Here is a 25,257-nt window from a genome sequence, read left to right as displayed (position 1 = left end):
TGCACAGAGATGCCCAGGATGTCCCCTGTGTACTTCATCCTCCGGTATGAGAAACATCACTTAAATCAGGGGTTTGACACAGAACCCAGATCTTTCTGTAATGTGATAACTCTGCCAGAGCCATCCTGCCAGGTCTATAAATCTCAGAATTTTGCCAAGTAACAGTGGACTGTGAAAAAAGAGTCACTTCTGAAGGACAAGGTGGTGGTCTAGAGGTTTTGTTCTATTCCAGAGTGTTGCCCTAGGTTGGCTGACCGCACAAGCAAGGAGCGCAGGCACACACACTGGTGATGTACTGTTGCAGATGCCGAGCATTCAGTAAAGGCAGTAAAGGCTAATGCCAGAACAAAAGACAAAACCATTTTCACAAGTACAACAGAGACCCCCCACAGACCCAGTTTTACATGGAGTGTGCCTAGCACAAAACAGTCACTTTTGTACAGTAGAGACAGATTTATTCTTGCCAAAAAAAAATTACATGTTGGGTAAGATGTCCCAGAGACACTCTGGCATCTTCCAGAAGGGCCAAGAACTTCCCCCCATAAGACTCACTGGGAAAGAGAAATGAAAGGACACCTCTCTCTATCCAACAGTACAGATTCAGACATTCTGTCAAGATCTGAACACTTACTTCTGCCATGTCTTTTCCCAACACAGCCCTGGACTCAAAAGCATTCTCAAACGTGAAGGTTCATATAAATATACCAAATTCAAGTCAGAAAGATTTTCCAATCACAACCTATGTCTCGGACGGCCAGCAAAAATAGCAGAATCTGCCAACTAAAAGAAAGGGCATTACCCAGTATAATACCCCCACATAGAAACACTCAGAGCTGCATCAAAATTTGTTTTGTAATAATTTCTTCATGAGACAGTTGATCTTTAGTGATCTAGGAAGTTGCGGATAAACCTCAAGAACTGAGAATGTTTTTGGTGCATATTCTCATTCCTCCCCAGGGAATCTTGATCTTCAGAGGAATATCAACATGAAGTATGTAAAATATTTTGTGGCCTGTTTATAACCTAATGACTCCAAATGTAACCTTAAATGCCATTCTGCAAAGAGTTAGCCATGTTCAGCAATTTGAGCAGAAGGAGAAGGCTAAAGCCTCTCAAGCAGACCACTTCTATCACTCCTTCTTTAGCTTTGTTCAAGCAATTTCATATAACACAGTTATTTTATACTGATATCAGGAAAACACTGCGCAGAATCAAGTTGACATAAAACTGATGGTTGCATTATTCACAAGTAAAATCATTCCAAGGACTTGTGTTTGGAAACGTCTGTTCACACATACAGCCAAATCTGAAAATCCATCTTCAGTTCTTACTTAAACATTACTTAACGGCTAAAACTAGTGTTCTTCTGGAAAAGAGATTTTGAAAGAAATACTCAATCCTTTATTAAAAGACAAACGTGAAATATGGTTCACACTGGGTACGCTTATTGTAAATCAAGTTACCTTTCTGGAAACTCAATATATATTTGCTAAATGAAAACAAAACATCTCTTACGGCTTCACGATTAGAATTTAAAAAGCCAGATGCTGCAGGAGTTAAGGTTTTCTTCGCAACGTTAGTTTAGCCAGTTATACATCCTGAAGGCTAAAAAAAGTGTTTAAGAAGGAAAGAGTGTTACAATCTGTGAAGTTAATATTTGTGTTAAAAATACTCATGGAAAAACCTCGCTGTTTGCTTTCCAGAAGCCACTATTTGGTCTCTTCTATTTTTCAAATTAGAAGAGGCCTTTGCAGAATTATAAATAAAACACTGAAAGCTCCATGTGACTTTCCCATATGTAGTTTTTCAACAGCCAAGTGATTTCCCCTATCCCATCCCCATTGTTTGCATACCAAGGCAGTGTTTGCCAAGTTTCAAGTAGAGAATTTTTAAGCCAAATTTGTAAAACCAAGAAGATAAAGATTTTGTTAATATCCTTTGTTCAAAGATACACCTCATAAGAAAAGTTAAACTATGTAGGGAAGTAAGACCGATACAAGAAAGATCGTATGTTTTGCCATCAATTTACAAGGAATGTCAGCGCGTCAGGATAGAAGATGTGGGAAACGATGAAAATGCCAACACTGGCTTCTCTCAGTCTTTGAGAGCAGTACATATAGCCATCCCACTTCTGCACGTGTTCTGAGACAGAAAATACTCTTCCCTCATTGAGCAAACAAGCAGACCTAACCCAAAAAGCAGAACTGAAGAGTTAAGAGGGCATCTCGGTTTTATTCCTCCAGAACTACTGGCAGATGCAGCAGATGGGCGGATTTTCCTGTCTGCTGCTTTCCTGGTTGCCTTTATTCCCACCACAATATCCAAATATTTGAAAGCACAATATTCGAATGGCTCCCATGTTATGACTCATATCCAGAAAACTTGTGGAGGTGACCTGAAACCAGGCCTACAGCTTTCTAAAGGATGGGATGCCTGGCCCCCAAGGAGCAACACAGCAGGTAATTCTGAGCCAAGAGGAGACAGCGGGCAAGGCTGAAGTGCATGTACTGTGACAACAGAAAGGATCCTCTGACAGAGGAAAAAGCAGAGAACAAAGTAGAGGACTGGCCTTTCACCTGAACAGGTAGGAGAACCCAACAAGGAAGACAAGAAAGTCATCTGCCACGTAACTTTAAGACTGCCATGTTAGACTGAACGCCCCAAAGCAGAAGTCAGAGACATGTTCTTCCGAGGGCACCAAAGTATCTCTTTTCCAGTCTGAGCTGCAGCACAACATTCATTCCAACTGACCTCACTTTTCCTCTTGGATGAGGAACACACCCACGGTACTATCTTGATCAACGCAATCACAAAAGGTCCTTCATTGCATGCAACAGTTCAGTAAAGCACATCTGACAGCATGACAGAAACCAGTACCAGGACACCTTGAAATTCTCATGTTCGATTAGTCCTACGTGAAATCTTACTAATATCTTAATACTCCTTTGACACCTGGAGTGGAAGAGCCATGGCTGTAGGCTGGTGACAACCTGCAGCTCCATTCCATACCGCCTATGGTCTGTGTCATGAAAGCCTAGCACCAAGACTTATATTAAGACACTACACACACACCAAAGGGGGTTGAAAAGCCTGCTCAACCCTCAATGAAAGAAGGTATTCTCTGGTGCTACTTACAGCCTGAAAAGTGAGGGGAAAGAGGTTCTGACTTTATTCTTTGCAGTCTTCTTCAGCCGTGCTTGACGCCTGCATGCCTCCTAAGTTTATGGTTACTTCCTGTTGACAAATATGTTCTTCTGCAATCTATTTCATCTATTTTCAAAAAGACAGATAACACATTTTTTAACATTAGCCACTTTTTTTGCAAGACAAACTATGGCCTTTATGTAACACAGGATTGGGTCTCCAAATAACTTGTGGTCCATTCTCAAACTGTTCTGGACTTCATGTGTGGCAAAGTCAGTTTTCTATTCTTTTATTTTCCGTCAGCAGAATAAGAATAGAATTTACCATACCAGAAGTCAGGTCAGTCATTAATGTTTATAAATAACATATATCGGTTTGCACTACGCAAAAGATTTGACATGGTTTTTCATGCTAGTCCAGTGTATTAAAGTTTATATATGCATTGAAAACAACTAAAATCATACCCGGGTAAAAGATCACAGGTTTCAGAAATAGACATCCCATGATTTGGTGACTTGCCTGTAATGAGCGAAAACCAATACAAAGTCATCCCATTTGTGAAAACTAGCAATTGTTGATGACGACCATATTTGTAGGGCCAACCTTCAGAGAATTATCAGTAAAAATGTAGCACCTTCCTTTTATTTACCATTGTCCTAGCCCAAATTTATATTTAAATAAAAAATTAAAAAATCAAGATAACTATATTCTCTTTTACTTTTCCACGACAGCAAGGAGACTGAAAGCATAATTCTCTCTAATAATTTTCTGTAAAGGGAGGATTTCATTGTTAACTATAGTAAGTAAACACCAGATTTAAATTTTCCCTTGAAACTTGCCAATTTTGTCATGACTCGGCTTAAAAAAAAAAAAAGTATCAAAAAAGTATCCTTTGCACTTCAGTAACTTTCCCCTTTTGGTCTCCAGCAAAAAGACAGATGATAATTTATAAAGATTTCTACCCATGCACCATTTCTGGCTGAAATCACAGCTACAAGCCAAAAAAGCAATCAGAGACTTAAAATACAGAGAGAAGTTGTTTAGTGGCTGGTATTCCTTTGCTAAGCCAGACCTTCAATACTGCCTCTATAAAGCAAATCAGCATCAAAAAATATGCAGAAATAAGCACTTGATCCTTCTGACATACTTGACTGTAGCAGAATGTTCTAAGTAGGAAGTAATATTGCCAATAGCCTCTGACATAACCAGGAAAATGGTAGCAACAAGCAGCATCAATCATTTGATCATAAATCAAATGAATTATCTCATAATTTCTCCCAAAGTGCCAAGAAATCAGAACTCCACGCAACTGAAGACTCTTTACAGAGTACACACATATGAAAACCTATTTTTAAGACTCACAGGACTGGAATCCCCGTGATGTAATGCCAACAGTGATAACTCAAGTTCTACAGGCACTTGGCTTTGGTTGTTGGTTGTTTTTTTAATGCCATTAAATATCTATTTTTCCTGCCTCCACACCTCACAAATACATTTTGTACCTCCAAATACTGACATAAGTCACCAGTGATCTCCCATGGCATGAGATGCGTGGGAAGCTACGCAACGGCCTTTGGGGTGGGGAAGCCAACTCAGATCCTAATTTCTCAACTCAGGAGCACAAAGAAAGAGAACACTTGTACCGGCTTTCACATCTCTCTTCTTCACATCTTGACGTCTCTGCTAAGAGATTCTAACAACCAGGACACCAGAATTCATACTTCAGCATCTTCAACTTCTTTCCTGAAGGACTCCAGCTATTGATTCCTGATACGCTGCCAAGCTGGTCCCTGAAACAAGCCAGAGAGCGCTCAGGAAACATTGAGGAAAAGGTTGGAAGTAAGAGGCAGTTGCAGGCAGATCCCAGCACGCAAGAAGTCAGCCCCTGATTGCAGGGATTCGCAAGGCTTTTCATATCCCAACACATCTCAAAGAGATGGCAAGGATTTCCCAACTTTAGAATAACAAATCAACAAGGAGGAACCACAAAGCTGCGAAAGACCGTGCAGCTGAACTGAATCATTTCAAGCTCTCTACAGACTGGGAAACATACAGTCCAATGAACTATCATAAGTACTAGATTTTACTCTAAACTGAAATGCACACCTCTTGACCAGAAACCTGAGATTAGAGGTCAGATTTAGAAGTGAAGCTTTATACAAAGATCCTAACATGAATGCTGGGAGAAACAAGCGAAAAAAAATCCCAACCAGCAAACCCACCATCATTCTTTAGAAGAGCAGCTGCCTGGAAGAATTTGAGAAGTACTTTGTCTAAAAGCGTTTCAGTTGCTATTCAAAACACACTCACATTGCATTTCCAGTATCAGAATCTCTTTCTCTTCACAGTCGGTGTTCTCCTATACTTTCTTCAAAGGCTCTTGCAATTTATAAGTCACAGGAAAGCACACCAAAAATACCAGACTTGACTAACGCATACACTTCTCTGCTAAGTGAGGTCACCTTTCTGCATTGCATCCTATGCAGCAAACCACACGCTCCTCTGGCAAGGTGCTACCTTTACTTCTTCTAAAGCACCATGTATGCTGACAAGCATATACAGATATTAACACAAGTGAAACAGGATTTTCTGCTATAGAAAAAAACTCCTTCTAGTCTTTATTCTCCACTTGAATCCATAATTCTGAATAACAAACGCTCTGGTTTTAGTTTAAGCAATTAATAAATCCTGATGAAAGGCATCCTGAGTACAAAAATGCCCATTACCATTTTGGACTAGATTTGAACTGCTGACCTAATGATGTGACACTCCATAGTTCTTTAACTATCTGTGATCACAGAGATTTGCATGAGGAAATATTTAAATCCCAGGAGATGGTACTTCCTGGGAAGAAAAAATGTTAGATAAATGAAATCTTCAGAAATAAAAGATTCTAGATTTGTGCAATTTTAACAAAAAAACATAAGGAACAGTCACCAGATTCCTCTGAGTTTCTGGAAGATCCTTGCATTACAAGCATACAAGACATAACTTTGCAACAAAAGTCACAACTCGCGAAGCTCAGTGTTCCCTACTAGACTGGGGTGAACAAACCAAGTCCAAAGGGTCTCCCTCATGTCTTTAGAAATGTACTAAAATCAAGACATATTTTGGATCGAAACACACAAATACCTCCACTTTGAGTCAATGTATTAAAAACTAAGACTTTCATGATCTGTGCATCAACTACACTGTACTAAATATGTGGTATCTAACATCTACCCTACCAGAACTATTCCAGCTCTGCAATCCATGAAGCTTGCATCAATATCCTGGTGCTCTGCCAGCAGAGGTAGGTGCAAGTCCCAATAAGGCAAGCACGTGTTTCTCACCTGGTTTCAAAGAGGCATCAGCTGAAAGCAGCCATCAAGTTTCCTCTCGAAGTGAAGCATCCTCTAATATTTTATTAGGTTGTAAAAATTTCACAATGGTACATCTGCTGTGAGGCAGATAGAGCCAAAGGCACAATTAACAGTTCCCATCAGAGGGCAGATCCCGTTTAACATTTTTAAAGAAGTACTGCATATGCGCAGGTGCTCCATTTCATTGGAGAGCCTCCACACAAAGAAATCTCCTGATCAATAGCAATACCTTTAATCTCCCTGATGAAAAATAATACTCCCTTGAATAGCCATCAGCCCCTCTTCCTGCACACATAAGTAAACTCAACCACAACTGTGACCATTCCTACAAAAAGGCTCTAGAGAAAAAGCATCTGTGCAAACAGCTATCTGCCTGCCTGGGGGATGAGAGTCCTTTTATTGGATTTGTTCTGAAGCTACAGATGTACTTCAGATGCCCCGTGCTCATTCAACTACCCTGAATGTACCAGCCAAAAAATCTTATGCCATCCACATGAAGACAGTCACGTTCTCCAGTTTGCATCCAAGAGGTGCGCGATTTAGGGCTTGCCAAGAAAAGTTGCTTATCATAGTTAATTTTAACAATATCATACATAGCATTAAAATAGCTTCAAGAAAGGAAAGAAAAGTGTAATATAAATTACAAAGGCAGGTTATAAATCTTCCAAAAAGATCACAGTAAAAGCCTGAAAGGGTAAGCAACCTGGTTTCATAAACATGCTTCTGATTAACCCTTTTCCAGCTTCAAAAAGATACGATCTCTATTGTTGCTAAGCATGTCTGCCAGAGCTTGCCAAGGAAAGCATGAGCAAGCAGCTTCAAAGGCAGAATGACGTACCTATAGCAGTAAACCCTAATCCTCGCTGTGGAAACCACGCAACTGAATTTAGTCATAGAAAATGGGATTAGAAATTCTAAAACAAAAACAAGGGGTTGAAGGAATTCACAGTCATCCCAAGATCATGTTGAAAATATTGAGCAACATTTAAATAACTGTAGTCAGGGTTGATAAAGAGGAGAGTAAAACTAACATCTCGCACAGGAAACCTTTGGCGGATGGGGATAAGGATCCAGGTCAGCCTAAAACCTTACACACTGGCTTGGCAAGGAGCAGAGGTGACAGGGAGCACCCCAGCCATCAGCCCTAGAAATTTAAGTGCACGGACCCCTATCAATGGGTTTGTGTGATTTGACCATAGGAAACATGGCATGGGCTGAAGCAGACGGCGCTCACAGATCAGAGCGGTGGCTCACCTGCCACACAGGGGGCAAAGGGAGAGTCCCTGAGAAGCAGTTTGGGAAGTATGGCATTATTCTTTCCACAGTTCATAACGGCACGCAAACACATGTATACAAGAATGTTGCAACTGCTCAAGTGACTGTCTTTGCTAGCGTCATATAAAGCACACAGCAGAAATGCAGAGGTCAGGATTTCTGAGGCAATTCTCCAAGGAGACAGAATTAATGTGACTTTCTGAAGTTCCCCACGTTTCTTGCACTAAAACTTCCTGGACAACAGCACTGCATATTTTCCAGTGACCAGACCTAACCCAAATTACACGTTTACACAACCCACATGAAATTCAGGTTTTGATGAATGTGTGTTTTCTTTTTAGGACAAGAGCTGATTTTCTAACTCAAGACAATCTTTCAAAAATAAACCATGTCTGCAGATAGGGTCAGGATGCCTAGAGAGATCCTAAAACAACAATTAGTTTAAGTGAGCTTCCCTGGCCCTCTTACTGCCAAAGAAAGTTCATTAGCAAGTACCAAGTATTCAACTCCTGATCACTTCAACAGATAAAATAAAGAGAACACAAAGACTTGCATCAGGAAAAGGAAGGCAGTGGCAGGAACAAAGGAGACTAGCAAGAAGAGAAAAGAATACCTTGAGAAAAAAGGCAGACTGTCATGATCTAAGTGCTGATGAAATCTGCTCCCAATCGATATGGAACGTGACCATAAAGTCCATACCAACAATCCGATGACAGAGAGCATATTCTCCCTTTGATCATTCTGAGTGTCAATGGAAACCCACTGGGGCTTGAAGAGATATCAAGCCTTTGAGAGATGAATATCTAACCTAGCACACAAACCATGAATGGAAATAGAAATGAGTTTCCACCCCTTCTCCCCAGGCCTATCACTTCCATTTAATGAAGTCTGAGTGGTCAGATTTCAGTGACCTTCCTCTGCTTTCTCTCTGCCTAGACACATCAGGCTCTTCTTTCCTTTAGAAAGGCCTCCACGCCTCCCTCTCACAAAAGGGAAAATAGGACAAGATAGATACTAGGTGCCACAACTTACGTGCAGTTCTTCATGCCAGGCAGAACAGCATGGGGCTGTCCAAATTCATTGCAAGAGCAGAATGTCTACATTATCTTTAATTTGCCATTGACATTACCACGCAAGTCTTTTCTCCCTTGCAGCCTCACAGATTCCAGCAGAGCCCTGCAGAAAAGTGACCTTGCAGCAACAACCAACCCTACGATATTACCAGGTACTTCCCAAACCCAAGGTCGTGGCAGTTTCAAACAAGGCACACCAGCGGAGAAGACTGGGAACTGTTTTTCTATAGGCTCTGCAGGGAAGGAGCAGACACTCACGGATAACCCTGCAGAGCCCCTCTGAAACCTCAGAGGTAACCAGACCTGCTCACAGACTCAGAGAAACTACACAAAGATTCACCTTCCACCAGGAGCAAGATTCTGATCAACTAGTAGAGCCTCTAGACTATAATTGGTCAAAAAATTAAAAGAAAAGGAAGTTAGGGCATTTCACACTCTGCTCAGTCTCTTGAAAGATCGTGGTTTTTTGTTGGTTTTGTTTTTTTTTTTTTAAGAAGCTGCTTAGACGTTCAGAGAAAAAAAAACAACCTTCTCTTAGCTTCCCCTCTGTATTTAGGCAGAAACTTTTTCAGTATTTCCAGTGTTGCGAAATAAAAGACAAAAGAAAACAAATCTACTTTGCCTACACAGAAGTGCCAACCAGAAAAAAAAAGCCACAAAAGCTTGTATAAATCCACGCACATCCCTAAAACCAGATGCACCTATCAAAGCATTGTTTAAAGTTTGCCCAAGTTGAGAGTCTAACTGAACTCTGTACTTGCTGTTAAGAATAATTTTACTCAAAGTAATAACCAGGATTCAAACCAAGTAAGAAATAATGAACTCGGTTTTAATTGGTTTGCGAGATATCCAATTTGTAAATGCTACCCTTAGCCAGCTATTGAATACACAAGTTGATAGAGCCCAGAAGGCACAGTGATGAGTGACTTAAGTGGAGGCACCCTACACCCACCAACATTCCTGCTGAATGAATGTGAAATCTGCAAGAATTGCTTTTATTTATCTTGCTAAAAGCGTTTCTTGGAAGGGCTGGAAAAATTTATTTCAGATGGATTTTTCATCTGAGAACAAAGTTGTATTTATTGTAATTATGCACTCTCCAGTGTGGCCTGCCTTGCTGAGAAAGAACATTAAATTCAGCTGCGTACAAACTCACGGAAGTGACCTTTTGAATGAAAATGCTGCAGCAAGAGACTTGTGGAGCATTCTCACTAAATAATAACCTACTGTCTGCGACTTGCAGATTAGTGCTCAGACCACTGATTTCAGCTGCTACTTACACAGGCACAAGTCCACATGAGGCCAATCAGCTGAGAATAAATCGTGTTTGCTGCATTCTACAATATGAAGAAACTTGGGAAACTATTCATAGTATCCAGTCCAGCATAGTTTTATGAAATTTTATTAACAATCATGCAGCAGCTTAACCTTCCAAAGCACTTTAAAGAGGTCTTTTCTGCAGGACACCCACTATCTAATTTAAATGTGAGGATCAAAGGTGTTATTGACACAAACTGAACAAGCTCTGACTTTAATGAGAGCAACAAATGCAAGGATGAACATCCACCACCCACACAGAAGTACCCCTGCTCCCTCTTTGCAGAAGGGCATGAGAATTATCTGAAAGGCTTCTGCTGTGTGGAAAGCCCAAGCACTGGGGGAGAGAGGCAGGTTAGCACTAAAGAGCTAGGAAGTCAAACTAGAAGGTTCATTTCATCACCTAAATGAAAAGTGCAATGTAAAATAGAAAGAGATGCAAGCCGTGCTTTTTTGGAAATGGAGGATGTCTATTTAGTGTGCAAATATAAAATGTCCTCCTTAGACACAGCAGATCGTCTTACTTTTTGCAGAAAGGTTAGATATTATAAGAAGTATCCCATCCTGTAAAGAACTTAAAACAGATGTCTGAGCCTTCCCAGCAGCTGGGTTGCTGGGTTCCCTGCTGCCAAAGAAAGCAAGGCAAGCTTGCGTGCCAACGTCCACATCTCAGGGGCACTTGGAAGCCACTCTGCCTGTCCATTCCACAATGGAGAGGACCTGCTAGCAACCTGCTCTGGGCTCCCTCTCCCCTTCACGCCCCAAGGTATGCACGGCAGGCTCTCATGGTTCACGGCCATCTGAAGATCATGGTATGCAGCTGAAGTGTCTAGCAAATAAGACTACTCTGTTCTAAGCATCTGAGGATTTTTCAAGCCAAAACACAGCTACCAAAACAGTTTGCGCTGCCAGTTTGGGTTCTGTACTCCCTTTTCTGATTCTGTATTTTCATTTCAGCAAGCTTGCTCTCAACTCACAGCTCTGCTCAGTGAACCTGCTGGTTTAGTCCCAAGTCTGCATCTCTGTGTGCTGTTGCCTCCAAGGGGGAATATGATAGAAGAATTTCAACTTCTTGAGTTCACTAGAGAACCAATTAACTTACAGTTGCGAAGAAGGAAAAGCTTTCATTTGGGCTATTCATTTTCTATGCAGTAAACACAGTACATGCAATTTGTGAGGTGCACAAAAGCTTGATCCTCATGTGTCTGATTATTTACAGTAATGCTTTCCAGACAAATAGAAGAACAGTCCCCACTCAAGCACAGAAGAAGCCAAGAACAATAAAACTGTATCTCATCAGTTAGGTAAAGTTTGACCATAGTACTTGAGGGCATTGAAAACCTTTGGACCGAAACCTTGCAGAAGAAAACCAGGAGTTTCTTGGTTAACAATTAATAATGTAGACCTGAAGACTCTCATCCAGGCCTCCAGCTGAAGAGGGAAATTACAGGATATTTATATACCTGGTACTACAAAATCTCCCACTATTTTGATGCAAAAACCCCCACGGTTCATAGTTCAAAAACCCCCACGGTTCGCCATTTAATGTCCCTATTTTTGATGAGAAATGCAAAATCACTTGCTTAATATCACGTGGTAAGCTAGGGTCGGGACTGAAGAATTCTTGCAAAAAGCACTAGTGTGTCAAAGGAAAGACTCAAGAGCACACGGCGGCTTTTAAAAAAATAATTACTTTTGATAATATTTTAGAATTCACCCTCAAAAAACCCCAACAACAACTAAACCCAAGAAATCTCCCTTGAAAAGTGTTGCAGTTTTTAAAAATCTTTTACCTTCCCCCTAATTCTTCAGCTTATGTAAACTATCAAGACACTTCACCCTCAAGAGCCCTCACCACTGCAGAGCATGCAAGATGCTTGCTGTCAGGACAGGGGAAAAAGCCAACAAACACTGAAGCAGCGTAAGAGCTATAAATGAACAAGTTAATGGGTTGAACCAGATAAGAGCACTACTTTTAAAGCCTATTTCTTCAATTAAAGACATTAGTTAAAAGCATAAACAAGTTTTACCTTGCACCTTGTCCTGAAGGAAAGTGCCTTCAGAAGAACTGTTGCCAGGCACTGGCTATCCGAGAGAAGAGCTAGTGATAAAAAGAGCTCTCATAGCAAGGATACAAATAAAAAAATCTAGGGTCGTTCATTTAAGAGTCTGTCTCAACTTGTAGAATGCCACTCGAACTTAAGGTTTCCAGATTTGTAAAATTAACTTTTTCTGTATTAATGGTATGGTAATGGCTACATCAACAGCAACAACTCACCCAGCCTGCAGATTACACTCATGCAAGGCGCACAGTTCAATGGACACAATACACTCTCCATTTGCTTGCTTCCAGAAGGTCAAGATGCAAGTGGGCACAATACCCAGCCAGGCCACTGTGAACATCTTGTCTAGTGCTGTTTTCCTCCCCTGCAGATCTCTACGTTCACTGCTTACATACACAAATTTTGTCCTGTTTTATTAGGGCGCACTGAATATATTTAAATCCCTCGGTCACACTTCTAAAACCTTTTAGAGTAGGATTGTAGCAAGAAGAGTTTTGGTTACACACTGCTAGACAATACATCACAGACAAGAAACCATCAGTGCTGCTCTTTCTGTTCCCCCGAATTTATCTGTTCTGTTATAGGTTTCGGGGGCAGGGGTGCGCAGGGAAGGAGATTTCTCCAGGCTTTGTCCATGCAAGGAATTCAGCAAGTCATTACACTTTGTATCAGCGTGCAGTTACACACCAGCAAAGGTGAAATAAGGCAACAACAGATTTGTCTGGTCTCATAATCTAAAGTTTTCCTGGCACAATGCTTCTCAATAAATACATAGCTTGCTGAAAATAAAAGACAACTGCTTCTTCAGCTAGTCCTTCCAGAGAAAGCAAGCTACAGTTTTCAGAATGAAAAACAATACTATGAAAAGCAAAATCACTCCAGACTTCTTCTGAATTCATCTTTTAATGCCAGGATGATCCTGGGACTTTGCAGTGAAAGGACAGGCCTAAGGGCACAAAACGGGTCGGAGGAGAAGAAAACTCCTGACTTTTCTTCCCATAGCCTAACTGGTCTCTGGTGGTTTAGTACAATCACGTAGTCTGGCAAGACCTGGGAAGGACAGAGATACAAGGACAGAGCAAAAAAGCAAGAAACTCAGTAAAACAATGAGCGACAAAGTGAGAGCTATATTTAATAATCAAGTATGTGAGATGCAAGAATTTCCTAATAAGATGGGTAGGAAAAAGGAGCAAAACAATGAGACAAAGAGAAAACAATACAGCTAGGAAAATGAGAGGAAAATAAATTAAGACAGGCTTTGTCAGAGTCCAAGTGCTAAGTGTCAGTAAATGGAGACAATCAGCAGTGACAGATGTCTGCAAGCCTGTTTTATCTAAGCTTCAGATCACAGGATACCGAAGAGTCAAATGCAAGCTGTTTATGAAGTTTGCTTCTTCTAAAAAGACAGAAGTCAAAACGACAAGGTAATTTGAAGACCACACAATACATGTGCAACCCTCCTCCTCGTCTTCAGCGTTCATGGCTTGAAAAGCAGTCTGCAAACGAACGAATGAGACAACCAGTAAGGAAAGGAGGAATTCTTCACACAGGAGACCCAGACCCGAGTCACGACCTTCGCGTGTATTCAGGTAGCTGCATTAAATGCTTTCCAAGCAGAGAGTAAAGGTCTTTCACATCGTATCTGAAGAAAAGACTTTCCTCTCCCAAGGAAAGAGTTGGGGGGAGCACTTTTGGTAATTTTCCCACTACAATTACAATTGACACACAGGATGAGATGAAGTCAGCCCAGTATCATGGCCTTGAAGATATGCTGCCTTCTTAAAAGGTTTTGTTCAGTCCTTACAACACCCCTGTACAACGCCCACCACCTCTTCCAGCCCTTCCCCTACCTCCTGGCTCAGACTGACCCCAGCAACTGTTTAACCCTTTCATTCCACACCAGTCACTCCCAATTCCTGTTTAGCTCAACCAGAGAGCTCTAAAAGGTGCTTTTGCAGCAGGTTTCTAGCTCCATAGGACAGATTCTCTGCCACAACCAGTGGGACAGCTGTCACTATTCTGTGCAACAAAACAGCCTGATCTTCTGCTTGAGGCTAAAGACGTGCAGCTCCCATGGCTTCCTGTTGGCCATCATCCACCAACTGGGATTTAAAGAGGATCCCACACAGAGAAAGAGGTGTTTATTTAGAAAAACACACAACTACTGATACAGTTTTAACAAATAAGAAACCTATTACAAAGAGTCAGGAATACAGAATACAGAGCTTGGCAAGGGCCAGTATTTCTGCATATTTTGCACTCTTTCCATATCAGGTTTCTGGTGTGGCTGCCACAATTACACTATTGTTTGACTGACAGCATTATCCCAGGCTGTCTTGAATATAAGCTCCAGTTCCATACTAATTTAAAAAAAAAAAAAATCTCTTGTGGACAACACTACTTGACCTGCTGGTCATATCTGTCTGTGCTAGGACATAAGAGAAAAATGCAAATCAGTTCTGCTCACTAAAAAGCCTCTGCACCATCTGCTGGCATGCCATTAGTGTTCGAGTTTCCTCCCCGCTTCCAACAGGCAATGCTCAACACCTTTTACACAGGGAAAGCTCAAGATGGCTGGTGAGACTCCAGATTCCTGGCAAAACACGCTCTTCATAACTCTCTCTGCAGCTTATCAGCCTTTTCCCCTTCAATTTGCTGTTCAGCCAGCAGGAGATGAAAAAGAAAAATAAAAGTAGTTCTGTAACCACTGGAGCTCCATAAAGCTGACCTCCCATCAATTTGTTCCACAAGGCTGATTGACTTTGCAGGCTAGCAAACTGTGAGCTCCAATTGAAGTTTTCCAGAAGCTATGGCATATATCAAGTCAGTTAATCACGGACTCGCAAATTTCTGTGTTTAAGCAGCTTGCAACTGTAGCTTCTCACTCAGTGATGCCTCCTTCCCTGTTTTTGGTTGGTTGGTTGGGTTTTTTTAAGGTCTCTCTGTGCCTATCTGTTTCCAGGAATTCTGTTGAAATCTTATGTCTTTGAGGTCTCTTCCTATCAAATTTCATTCAAGTTAGCCAGTGGCTTCAAAATTAATTAATGGGGAGACAGACACTGGTAACTGCATAAAGCTTACCTCCTTCTGTCAACTATCTTCTTTCCATCAACAAAATCCGTTTTCCTGGGTAAAGACACACTCTGTCCCACCTCAGAATTTCTGGCAAATCAGTATCTCGACAGGCTCCCTCAGCCTCGAGTAGAGCCGAGATACAATTAGCTTTTGCTTTGAACATGATCCTTCCCAGATCTCAAAAAATTGTGAACCCCTGCTCTTGAGTTGCCTCTGAAATTTCTGTCACTGCCTTGTGCACACCAGAACCAGAGATGAAATAAAAACACATCACCACTAGAAGCAACAAACTTCTACCTCACAGTAATGCAAAAGATTAAAGAGGAAAGAAGGGAGAATCCTTTTCTTTACTGCTAGCAGATCTTTCCCTTCTTTAGGCAAATTCTTTCCTCTGCTAGTCCTAACGACTGCATTCAGGATCCTGAGGTCTTGAACCCCCATGAGAAAAGGAAAGGTCGCTCTTCTCACTTCTTCCCTAAACCCAGCATTCTACAGCTTGTCAGTACTGGTAGCTGCTCACCATACCCACCTACACATCTGCAACCCATTAGCAGCAAGAGGCCAGCAGCATTTAAAACAGCAAAAGCTCTGTCCCCTGATGCACTGGTGATTTTTTCCATGCTCAAGCAGTCACTTGCTAGCAAGCCACCAGTGCACTGTCAGTGGTTGGACTTGTTTTACAATGTGCTGGCGTAAAAGTGCTTGGGAAGAAGGAAGAATTGGGAAACTGCATCTAAGTCTCCTACACAATCCAGTTCTCGTATCTTCTTTTCCATTGCCAGTTTGGACAGACCTTGAGCAATGCCGGGTGGATGGATACTGGCTCAGCGGAGGAGGCCTGCAAACCAGCAGCACCACAAGCTGCCTTCACACAAAATAAAGTCTCTCCTTTCTTTTTGCAGGTGGTGTTCTGGGCACAGCATGCCAAGGAACGCTGGCCTTACTGGCATTAAATGGTTCAGCCTGCATACATCACCTCACTTTGCACCCAGCAAGCCCCCTCCTGCAAAGTGCTCCGTGACAGTTTCACAAGTCATTCCAGAGGCTACAGTGGTCATATAAAAATAATACTGGGGGCAGTGATCCCACTGATAATCACATCATTAGAGGAGAATCAAGTTCCTCCTTGTCCAAGCAGATAAATCACAGGTCTCTGCAGCACCTTGAGCCTTCCTTTGTAGTCAAACAGTATCTGTGACATCACAGAAAAGCATCATTTGTGACTGCCACACCAACGTGCTTCTTGTCACAGGCAACGTACAGGCATACAGTTCCTGCTTGGCAAGCCTGTGCTCTCCAGCCAGCTGTTATTTCAGGTGTGTTTGTTACGTGCACTGCTCACAGGCTCAGCCACGTGAGCAACTGACTGTTAGAGCTCTGCTGCCACAGCACTCAGGTGTCGGCATCTCAAAACCTATTTTCTTAGCTGTCGGTTTTCTAATCACACAAGACAGCAGGGGGAAGGAGGGACCTGACTCTCCATCAGCATCTCTCCATGAAGTCATCCAGGAGTACTGTCCTGCACTCAGTGCTCACTTTCTTCCATCTCGGAAGCACTGACCAAAACCTGGTGCAATCAGGTTGTCCTGCAACGTGCATCTCTGCCCTGACATGACTAATGGCCCTTCAGAGATTGTCAGCAGCCCTGCCTCAGAGACTACTTTTGAGATGTCTCTGACATGCTGAGTCCTTTCCCCCATTGTTGCAAAAACAGCAGTGCAACCCTGGCAGGAGCAGCTTGCCCGGTCACCTTGGATTCATGAACCCCCTGAAACACAAGACAGGAGCGCGTACAGCCATAAAGTCACTGGTTAAATGCATTAATAAGTTGAGAAGATTCCTATGCAGCTAACCAGAAAGGGCAAATTCTTACCCTGTAAAACAGGGCAGCTCAGATTAGAGGAACGTCCCCAAACCCAGTACCAAATACGCATGTTGTCAGGAGACAGAACAAAAGGCCATGTGTAGCTCAGCGTTACTAAAACTGCAGAACATGCCTGACAAGGACACGTTTGCACAGGCACAGACACGACCAAAGGGCACAGCACACTGGATGGAGAAGTAGGCCAGAAGATCACCAGCCCATCACTAGGTTTTGGCCACAAGCTAATGTCTATTCAACCCTGCCAGCCCTCCCACTATGCGTTAAAGGGGAAAAAAAGCAAAAAGTAAAGGTGGGCGGTCTGCATTTACTAAATATACTGCCCATTTCCTCAGAGGATGTCCATATATTTTCAGATTACAAAGAAACACCAACTGTAACCTATATTAATGCCTTTCAAATACCACAGAAAAACAGACAAAGGTGAACTTCAACATAACACTGGGTTAATACAGGCTGACAGAGCTATACAGAAGAGCACAGTTCTCACCTTCCCCAGCAGAAAAGCAACTGCTGAAGATGTGCAGGGGAGCAGCACTTCTAGGAATCAAAGTGAGGGCTCGATGGGTGTTTTAGCCACTGTTGAGCGACTGACACTGAAATGTGGCCAAACACTGAACGCATCCATCCCTCTGTCTCCCTAGAAGGGCCGATGGTGGTATCACCACTTTGGGCAGGACCCCTGCTGCCCAGCAGCACTGCATCCAGCAGAGCCACCGCTCGGGGACAGTCGGTACTGGATGCTGCCACAGCCAGACGAGGCTGACCTGGCCTGACCCTGCCTGGCTGGCGAGGCTGGGAGGATGGAAAAATCCCCAACCATATCGAAACAACTCTGGCAGATGAAACTTTCCAAGTTCCCCTGCAGCATAGCACAGCTCTGCAAAAGCTGCCCAAGTTTATTCTTAAGATACTGTTATATTTTAGTTAATTAATATTTGGAGGGTGGCAGGGAAATTCTCAGAAAGGCAATGACAGGTCCCAGTCACAGAGTTGCTTTGACTATCCTGAAGAAAGTTGGCATGCTCCTCCCCCGGATGCATCGGACACTTTCAGACCAGGCTTTCCATCTGCTACACAGCTGCAGAGATGCAAGGAGAAATTCTTACAGCATTGCCTGTAATTGTAAGGGCAACTCACAAACAAAAAAAATTTATTTAGCGGGAAAGCATGCTATACAGATGAGACACCGGAGTTCACAGTGGTATAATCATCACAGTACGAGCAGTCCTTAATCCAATCTGCACAGTTATTTAGAGGTTCCTGTTCCGAGCAAGTACAGGACGTACTTTGATCTCTGCTGCCTCCTGCCAAAACTGTGAAAATTAGCAAGAGTCACAAAGATATCATGGCAGACAAAATATATCCTATAGTTATACAAGCAGCTCTCCTCCTGAAGGACCCCAATTGCATTTCAGGAGACACAGAAGTACAGTTGCAACTAATTACTTCTACCTTCATCAAAAAAGTTGTCCTAAATTTACAGACGAGGAGATGAGCCTCTCTTACACGAGGATAATTGAAACTTTGCTGTTCAGGTCACAAACTACCTTAAGTGATACTCTAAAAGGGCTCAGATGCAGCCAAACTCTTGGATGAAGCCTGGTAACTCCATATTGGTGCAATCAGAGCTGTGGTTGCAGCTAGAGCACAGCCTTGGACAGAAACTCTGTGTTACAGGGGTGTTAGCCACAGCGACAGTCACGCTGAGTTCTTCCTTAAAGCAAGGATTCGTCCTCTTTGTCACATACGATGAATCATCCCGCCAGTCACAGTACTTCAAGCAAAGTCTTTAATTTGGGATGAAATGGGTCTTTAAGAAGAGCATGCTTCTGTCAGATTTTGGCTCAAAACCACCTTATTAGAGAAAGACGGATTCCTCAAACTTGTCACATAGTTAACATTCACTTAAATCTCTTGTTTTTAAAGAAAACAACAGTTGAGAAAACTATGTGATAATTAAGCCGCAGGCATGGGAAGCAGACAGATAGTTGAGGCGGTCAAATAACCTTTACTCTGCCCCATAAAGAAAAACTACAATAGAAAAATGATTAATGGTCAAAGTTTTCACTATGAATTTGATCAAGCTCATTGTTAAAGATGTTAGTTTCTTTTTTCCTCACTTCCTTCTCCTTCAAAAAGGTGTGTTAAGGCTATACATCTACAGTCGCAACTGAACATGGCTAGATTTCTTCTTCCTGTGACGTTTATCCTGATTTTATTACATAATTGCAGTACTTCCACCCATAATCTACTGATAAATGCTTCAACTCCAGCTAACAGAGTTTTGTGTTCTGATTATAAGTGAAACTGCAAAGAATAGCCATGGAGACAGTTAAACAACTTCTACTCAGGATGGTGATGAGCTAATTATCTCCATTCTCCTCCAGCCACCACCCCAAACAAGTCTGAGTTAAAAGAAAGGCCTTTGAAGATCCTAGGCAGCCTGGACTTATTTTAACCTGAAAAATCAGACCCTCCTGCAGAGTACAGCGTGTTCTCGGGAATGTTTGTTCAGTGCGGCTAGGCAGTACAGCTCCACCTCCTGAATTATTTAGAGGACACATTTCCTGCAGAACCTCCCAGCCTTAGACCACCAGGTCTGCGGGACAGTTTTTGCAGGTGAGGAGGCCTGAACAACAAGCTCTCCCTGACAGCGGACGCAAGCAGGACATGGCAAATGTCTGCAAGGTAGATGGAAGTAGGCAGCAGTCACAAGAGGCAGCAAGGGCAGCAATGATCTGAAGAGGACAAGAGGCCAATGCTGTCAGAGTTTCAGCTAGAAACACAAGGGACCCTTGGTGCGGAGATCTCCCAAGTCCAGCACTGCCCATTTGCAGCTCTTCGCTACAAGCCTATCCGCTCTGAGGAAACCGGGCTCTAAGGCAACACCTAAGCAGACGAAGTTTTGTTACATGCTCATTTTCACTATCCTACATTACCACTGTCATTTTTGAGTGGGTAGCTGTCAATCTCTAGTATGCAGTGAGATAATACCAGCTTTTTGACAGACAGAGTCTACATTTAAGATCTAAAATAACCAGCAAGAGTTTTATATAGACAAACTATGAAAAGAAAATGAGTAAAAGAAGCATCCGTATCTAAGTGAAAGAAAACATAGGCCGCCAAAGCTCTTCTCCCCCACTCTCATGTATTATACCACTCAAGACTTACTATTTTTAGGATTATTTCTGGTGTGCTGAGTGAAGAGGATATCCACAAATCATGTATGCAACTATTCCACAAGCAAGCTAGTTTTATGATTGCTTCCACGCCCTCCTCCTCTTTCCTTTCCTCCTTTTCTACTTCCTATTCCTTTCTTCTACTAGCTCCTTGACTAATGTATAAGCTGTACGAAGCAGAGCATTTTTCACACTCTTCAAAGCAGGTATGGTATTTTTGTTAGCATGTAGAGGGTTGAAGACTTTCACAGCTTCTGTACAGATAATCCTACCACCTGACCACTGCTTGCAGCTGGAATACCGCAACAACCAGAGCAAAACAGACCTGAGATGTGCTTATATACACTTAGTTTATGTGCCTCAACTTGAAGATGAAACGGAGCAAGAGGTAGGACTTCCATCTGTTAAAGGCAGTTGAGACAATGTGGAAAACACGCCATTCAACACAATCCTGCATCTGGCTCTCTAGGGCAGCAACGGCCAAGCCCTAGCCTTGGCATGGCTGAAACAGATTTGGGATGACACTACCAACATGGAATTACACAGCTTTTGAAGCAGATCTGGTGCTCTCAGCACCCTGAAAAGAAGAAGGAAATTCAAAAGGAGGAACACATCTGTAGTCATAGACAAACTCCTCACCTCCTCCTCCTGGAGGAGCATTGGGAAATATTTCAATGGACCCCTTCCAGAAGCAACACTAAGCACCGTTCAACTCACAGCATCTGTGACCTACAGTCACAGATCAGCATCTCACAGGCTCTGACCTTCAACAAATGCAAACCACAATTTGTACCTTATAAGTAATATACCACATCAAATCAGAAGTCATATTTGACCTACGTTCTACCTAGGGTAAAAAAGACATCTTGAGTCCATGAACAGTAAGATCCAGGTTGTGCACAGGTTGCTTGGCCTAGTACAGTCCTCTCCGAGTGACACTGAGCATACAGATTGAGGTGGGAGAGGTTTACAGGTGTCTACACTGGGGGACCCAAGAACATCACTGGAGATCCAAACAGTAGACATTGCAGCATAGACAGGAGACAGAGTAAAGAGATGAAGAAGAGAGAATCAACTTCATTAAAGCCCTTTCCAGGCATGAAGAAGGTAGTAAGCAGGTGGTCAGAGCCTACAAAGATAAGGCCTAATTCCCCTCATCCCGGTCAAGACCCACTCCCTCTTCCGTCCCTCTGCACAGAGCCTTGCACCGAACCTCCCCACCACTGTTCCTGCCACGGGAAGACCAGCTCACCTGGCCTGTACAGCACCACACGAGTCCCATTTCCCTGCTGACCCAGGTCCTCTGGCCAGCTGCCCCATGGCCACCCTTCAGCTCATCCCAAACCTCCTCCAGCCCTGTCCCCTCACAGCCCACCTTCTTCCCTGTCACCACCCCCAAAAGACACATGTACCCCCATCCACAGGCCCCTGCACACCTGCCAGCTGAAGCCTTCTGCCCTCACTATAGCCATCTTTCCCATCATCTCCAGTCAACCACCATCAAACACCTTTCTCCATGTCCTGCAGCCACCCTGCCGCACAAAGCACCTCCAAGAGGCACTGCCACCCATACCTAAGTCCCTACAACACCTCTCCGTCCCCACGACACACCGGCACCCCCGAACTCAGGTCTCTGCATCTCCTCCAGCTCCACTTAGACCAAGGGGGGGTCCCCAAACCTTAGGCGGGCCCCCAAAAGCCTCCTCCACCAGCCCCAAGAGCCCCAGACACTCCATGCACCCTGCCAGCCCAGCCTGACTCCCCACCCCACCAGCCGCCCCCCTCACCCCGGAGGCCGCAGCGCTCATACCACGGCCCCCACAAGGCCTGCGGGCCCCCACAGACGGACCCCCGCCCCAGGGACACAGCCCTCCAGCACGGCGCGACCCCAGACCACCCCCCAGGCGGCCCCCCCAGGGCAGCCCCTACCTGGGCAGGCTCCACGCTGGCGGGCAGACCCTCGGGCAGGGCCTGAAACAGCAGCAAAGCCATGACGGCGCGGAGCCTCCTCGCCATCCCCCCCACCCCCCGCTCCCCGCCTCCCCAACCCGACTGCGGCCCGGGACGGGAGCCGAGGGGGCACCCCGCGCCCCGCCCCGCCCCAGCCCGTCGCCTATTGGGCGGACGGCGCGCCTCTTGGTGTGCCATTGGCTCAGGGCGCTGTCGCTTAGGGCAGAACCGGGAGGGGCGGGGCCTGCGCGCAGGGAGCTGCCATCTTGAGTGTGGCGCACCGGGAAGGGAGCCCGGAGTAGGGCGAGGACTGCCATGTTGTGAGTGGCGGAACTGACTGGAGAGGGGGTGGGGGGCTGCCCTTTGGTCCTGCAGCCCCTTGGTCCTGCAGCCCCAGCGCAATACACCCCCGGGGGCAGAGCCGGGCACTGAAAAAGGCGGGTGCAGAAGCACCCTTTGGCCTGCTACAGCCTCTCTGGCACCCCAGTGGCAGCCAGGCACTCATCCCCCATCCACCTGGTGACACCCGGGTATGGCGATCCCCGCTCGGCCTCCTCCCCAGTGCTCCCACAGAGTCTCAGACCCAAACAGTCCACCCGGACCTGGGGCGCACCGGGGAGCTTGACGTGGAGAGGGTGCTAAAATGGCAGCAGCAGCAGCATGGGGCTGGACTCGATGTGTTGGTGCCAGCCCCGTCCGGAGACGGGAGCAGCACGGTGAAGAGGATCTCCCACCACGGCCAGGTCCCCGTGTGTCCCCACAGGCCAGACCCTGGCCCAGGCTTGCATCTCTGGGAGAACGGGGACACCGGTACTTGGGATTAATTCACAGCTCGGGGGAGATGGCCCATGTTTCTGGGTCAGCGGCAGAGGCTTTCTACAGCTCCGCTCCCGGCACGCCAGGCAGCCTCCATGCTGGACTGGCATGACGAGGCTTATCAGATGCTCAGATAACGTGTTAAGAAAAGCCAGAAAAAAAATAATCGACTTAGCAGCTTATCTCCTACCCTGGCATTTTTCAATCAGGGCAGTACTCAGGGCACACCTAACCCCGCTGGATCAGCTTGCCAGTAGGTGTTAACCCATTACACGTGCACCCTGCTTGTTCCTCTCTCCGTAGGCAGCCAGTTCACCAGCCTCCACTGGCTTTCGGGCAAGGGGTGGTGAGCCAAGCCTGCCTGCTGGGGCTGCTGGTGCCTCAGAGAAGACCCCCAGCCTCCCATGCCTCCCCAGCCCCTCCGCGGGCTCTGCTGCAGCCCAACATGACATCTTTGGCCTGGTTATCATTTGAAGGGAGGTTGTAAACATGCTGCAGCACTGACATTTCAGCCACGCACAGTTATTAAAGGAGTTTTATTCCTGTTTCCAGCTAGCCCTGAAATTAGAGGCACAGCAGGGAGAAGGTGGCAAGTGCATTTGGAGCACAGGACAAGCCCAGATCAGGTGTGACTCATTGCTGGAGAGCAATTAACACTTGCAGCTCTTCCCAAACAGGAACGAATCCTACTCTGATTCCTGGCAATGAGGTTTCCTTCCTGTTGCAGCCATGGGAAATGGAGGCAGGGCTGGCCGGAGCCACCCTTGGCAGCATGGGGACTTGCTGCCTGCAGCCTGGCTTTGACTTCTCTGCTCACTGGCAAGACCAAGGCAGGCTGGGGAGTTACTATGGGTTTGGGGAGTGCAGGCAGACACCGGCTGCACGACCATCTCCTGACACTGTTGCGACGTGAGCTGCTGAGATGACTTGAATCCTCCGGGGGAGATTCCAGCTACAACCTAGAAACCTAGAAACCCCGCTGAGCTAAACTGTCAGCTGGCATAAATCTATGTCAATCTGAAGAGGGAATCCACTACTATAAGCTTGGGGGGGAGGTCTGGCTTGAGGATGACTTGCTGATACTCCAAACCCAGAGCAATCCTCTTCCTCTGGTTAAGAGCAAGGAACTGTACCATGTCTTGCTCCCCAGGGCAGGGGGAGAGCTGGCACAAGGTGGCAATAACTCTTCAGAGGGTCCTCCTGCTCCATCGCCCCTCCGGTATGACTGGGGACAGGAAAAAAGGAGTGACAAAACCACTGAGGCTTTCCTGCCGTGGTCCCAACCTTGGCTTTGGGTGGCTGCTGCCCTGGCATCGCTGGCCACAGAGTCCCCTGCTCTGACGGGACCCCCACGCACTGCAAACACAGGAAGGGTCAACAGTAAGAGCGTGGCTGCAATGCGCAGGGGAAGGGCAGTTTCAGGGTGCTGCAGCACATGGTTTCACAAGCATCACCATGCTCCCGAGCATGCCAGAGGCACCTTGGACACAAATACAGCCCAGGCCGCTGCAGGTACCCTCCTAAAAGTGCTCAAAGCAGTTTTGGGTGTAGGGTAAGAGCAGCTTGAGTTAAGGAGCTTAGAGATGTCTCCTGGTGACTTCTTCCCACTCCCAACAGGAGTGACATCTGTTACATTTCATGTGCTTATCTATTCTTTTAATTGCACATTAACAAGAGATCTAATAATGCCCAGGGAACAGATACACAAGTTTGAACACATTTTCCTACTTTCTGCTGACCTATTAATTATTTCAGAGCTCTTGCGCAGCTTTCTAGCTGTAGCTACCTGTGGTTGGAGACATTACCCTCTGCCTGTTGCAGCTTGGGCAGAAGCAAACCTGATGTGGATGCAGCTTGGCCCTTCAAGAAGTACGTTTTGGGTTTGGCCACTCTGTAGGAGTGGAGTCGTTAATGCCAGAAAGCCCTTTGGCTGCAGACCCTGTGCCACCGCTTGGGCATCCAGGCGGTGCTGGGATGCTGCTGCTCTCTGGGACCTGACAAATATCCCTGGCTGGAGGGGCAAGCGTGGACCATCCGCTGGGCCATGGGGCTCTCCGAGCTGCCCCATCATACAGCTGGTTAGAAACACGCTTCTCCCACCGAGGGGTGTTCATCAGC

General features: G+C 45.0%; 1 protein-coding gene across 4 annotated transcripts in view; it reads right to left on the bottom strand.

Moving 5' to 3' along the window:
• Nucleotides 1–22,430, bottom strand: part of WBP1L (WW domain binding protein 1 like) — a 60,502-nt gene extending 38,072 nt beyond the window's left edge. Inside the window, exons 1-3 of one of the 4 annotated variants that reach the window (XM_054204800.1) lie at nucleotides 22,303–22,410; nucleotides 4,788–4,934; nucleotides 3,136–3,270 (exon numbers count right to left, since the gene is read on the bottom strand). Coding sequence is in view for 1 of the 4 variants with exons in the window: in XM_054204797.1 (XP_054060772.1) it covers nucleotides 22,303–22,389 (87 nt within the window). In the remaining 3 variants the exon portion in view is untranslated. Of the gene's footprint in view, nucleotides 1–3,135; nucleotides 3,271–4,787; nucleotides 4,935–22,302 lie in introns of all 4 variants that reach the window. The other 3 variants (XM_054204801.1, XM_054204797.1, XM_054204795.1) reach the window with 3 other exon arrangements.
• Between the last annotated feature and the right edge of the window lie 2,827 nt (nucleotides 22,431–25,257).

Source organism: Rissa tridactyla, chromosome 6, assembly GCF_028500815.1.
Source record: "Rissa tridactyla isolate bRisTri1 chromosome 6, bRisTri1.patW.cur.20221130, whole genome shotgun sequence".
Lineage (NCBI taxonomy): Eukaryota > Metazoa > Chordata > Aves > Charadriiformes > Laridae > Rissa > Rissa tridactyla.
This window is presented reverse-complemented; position numbering and strand designations above follow the sequence as displayed.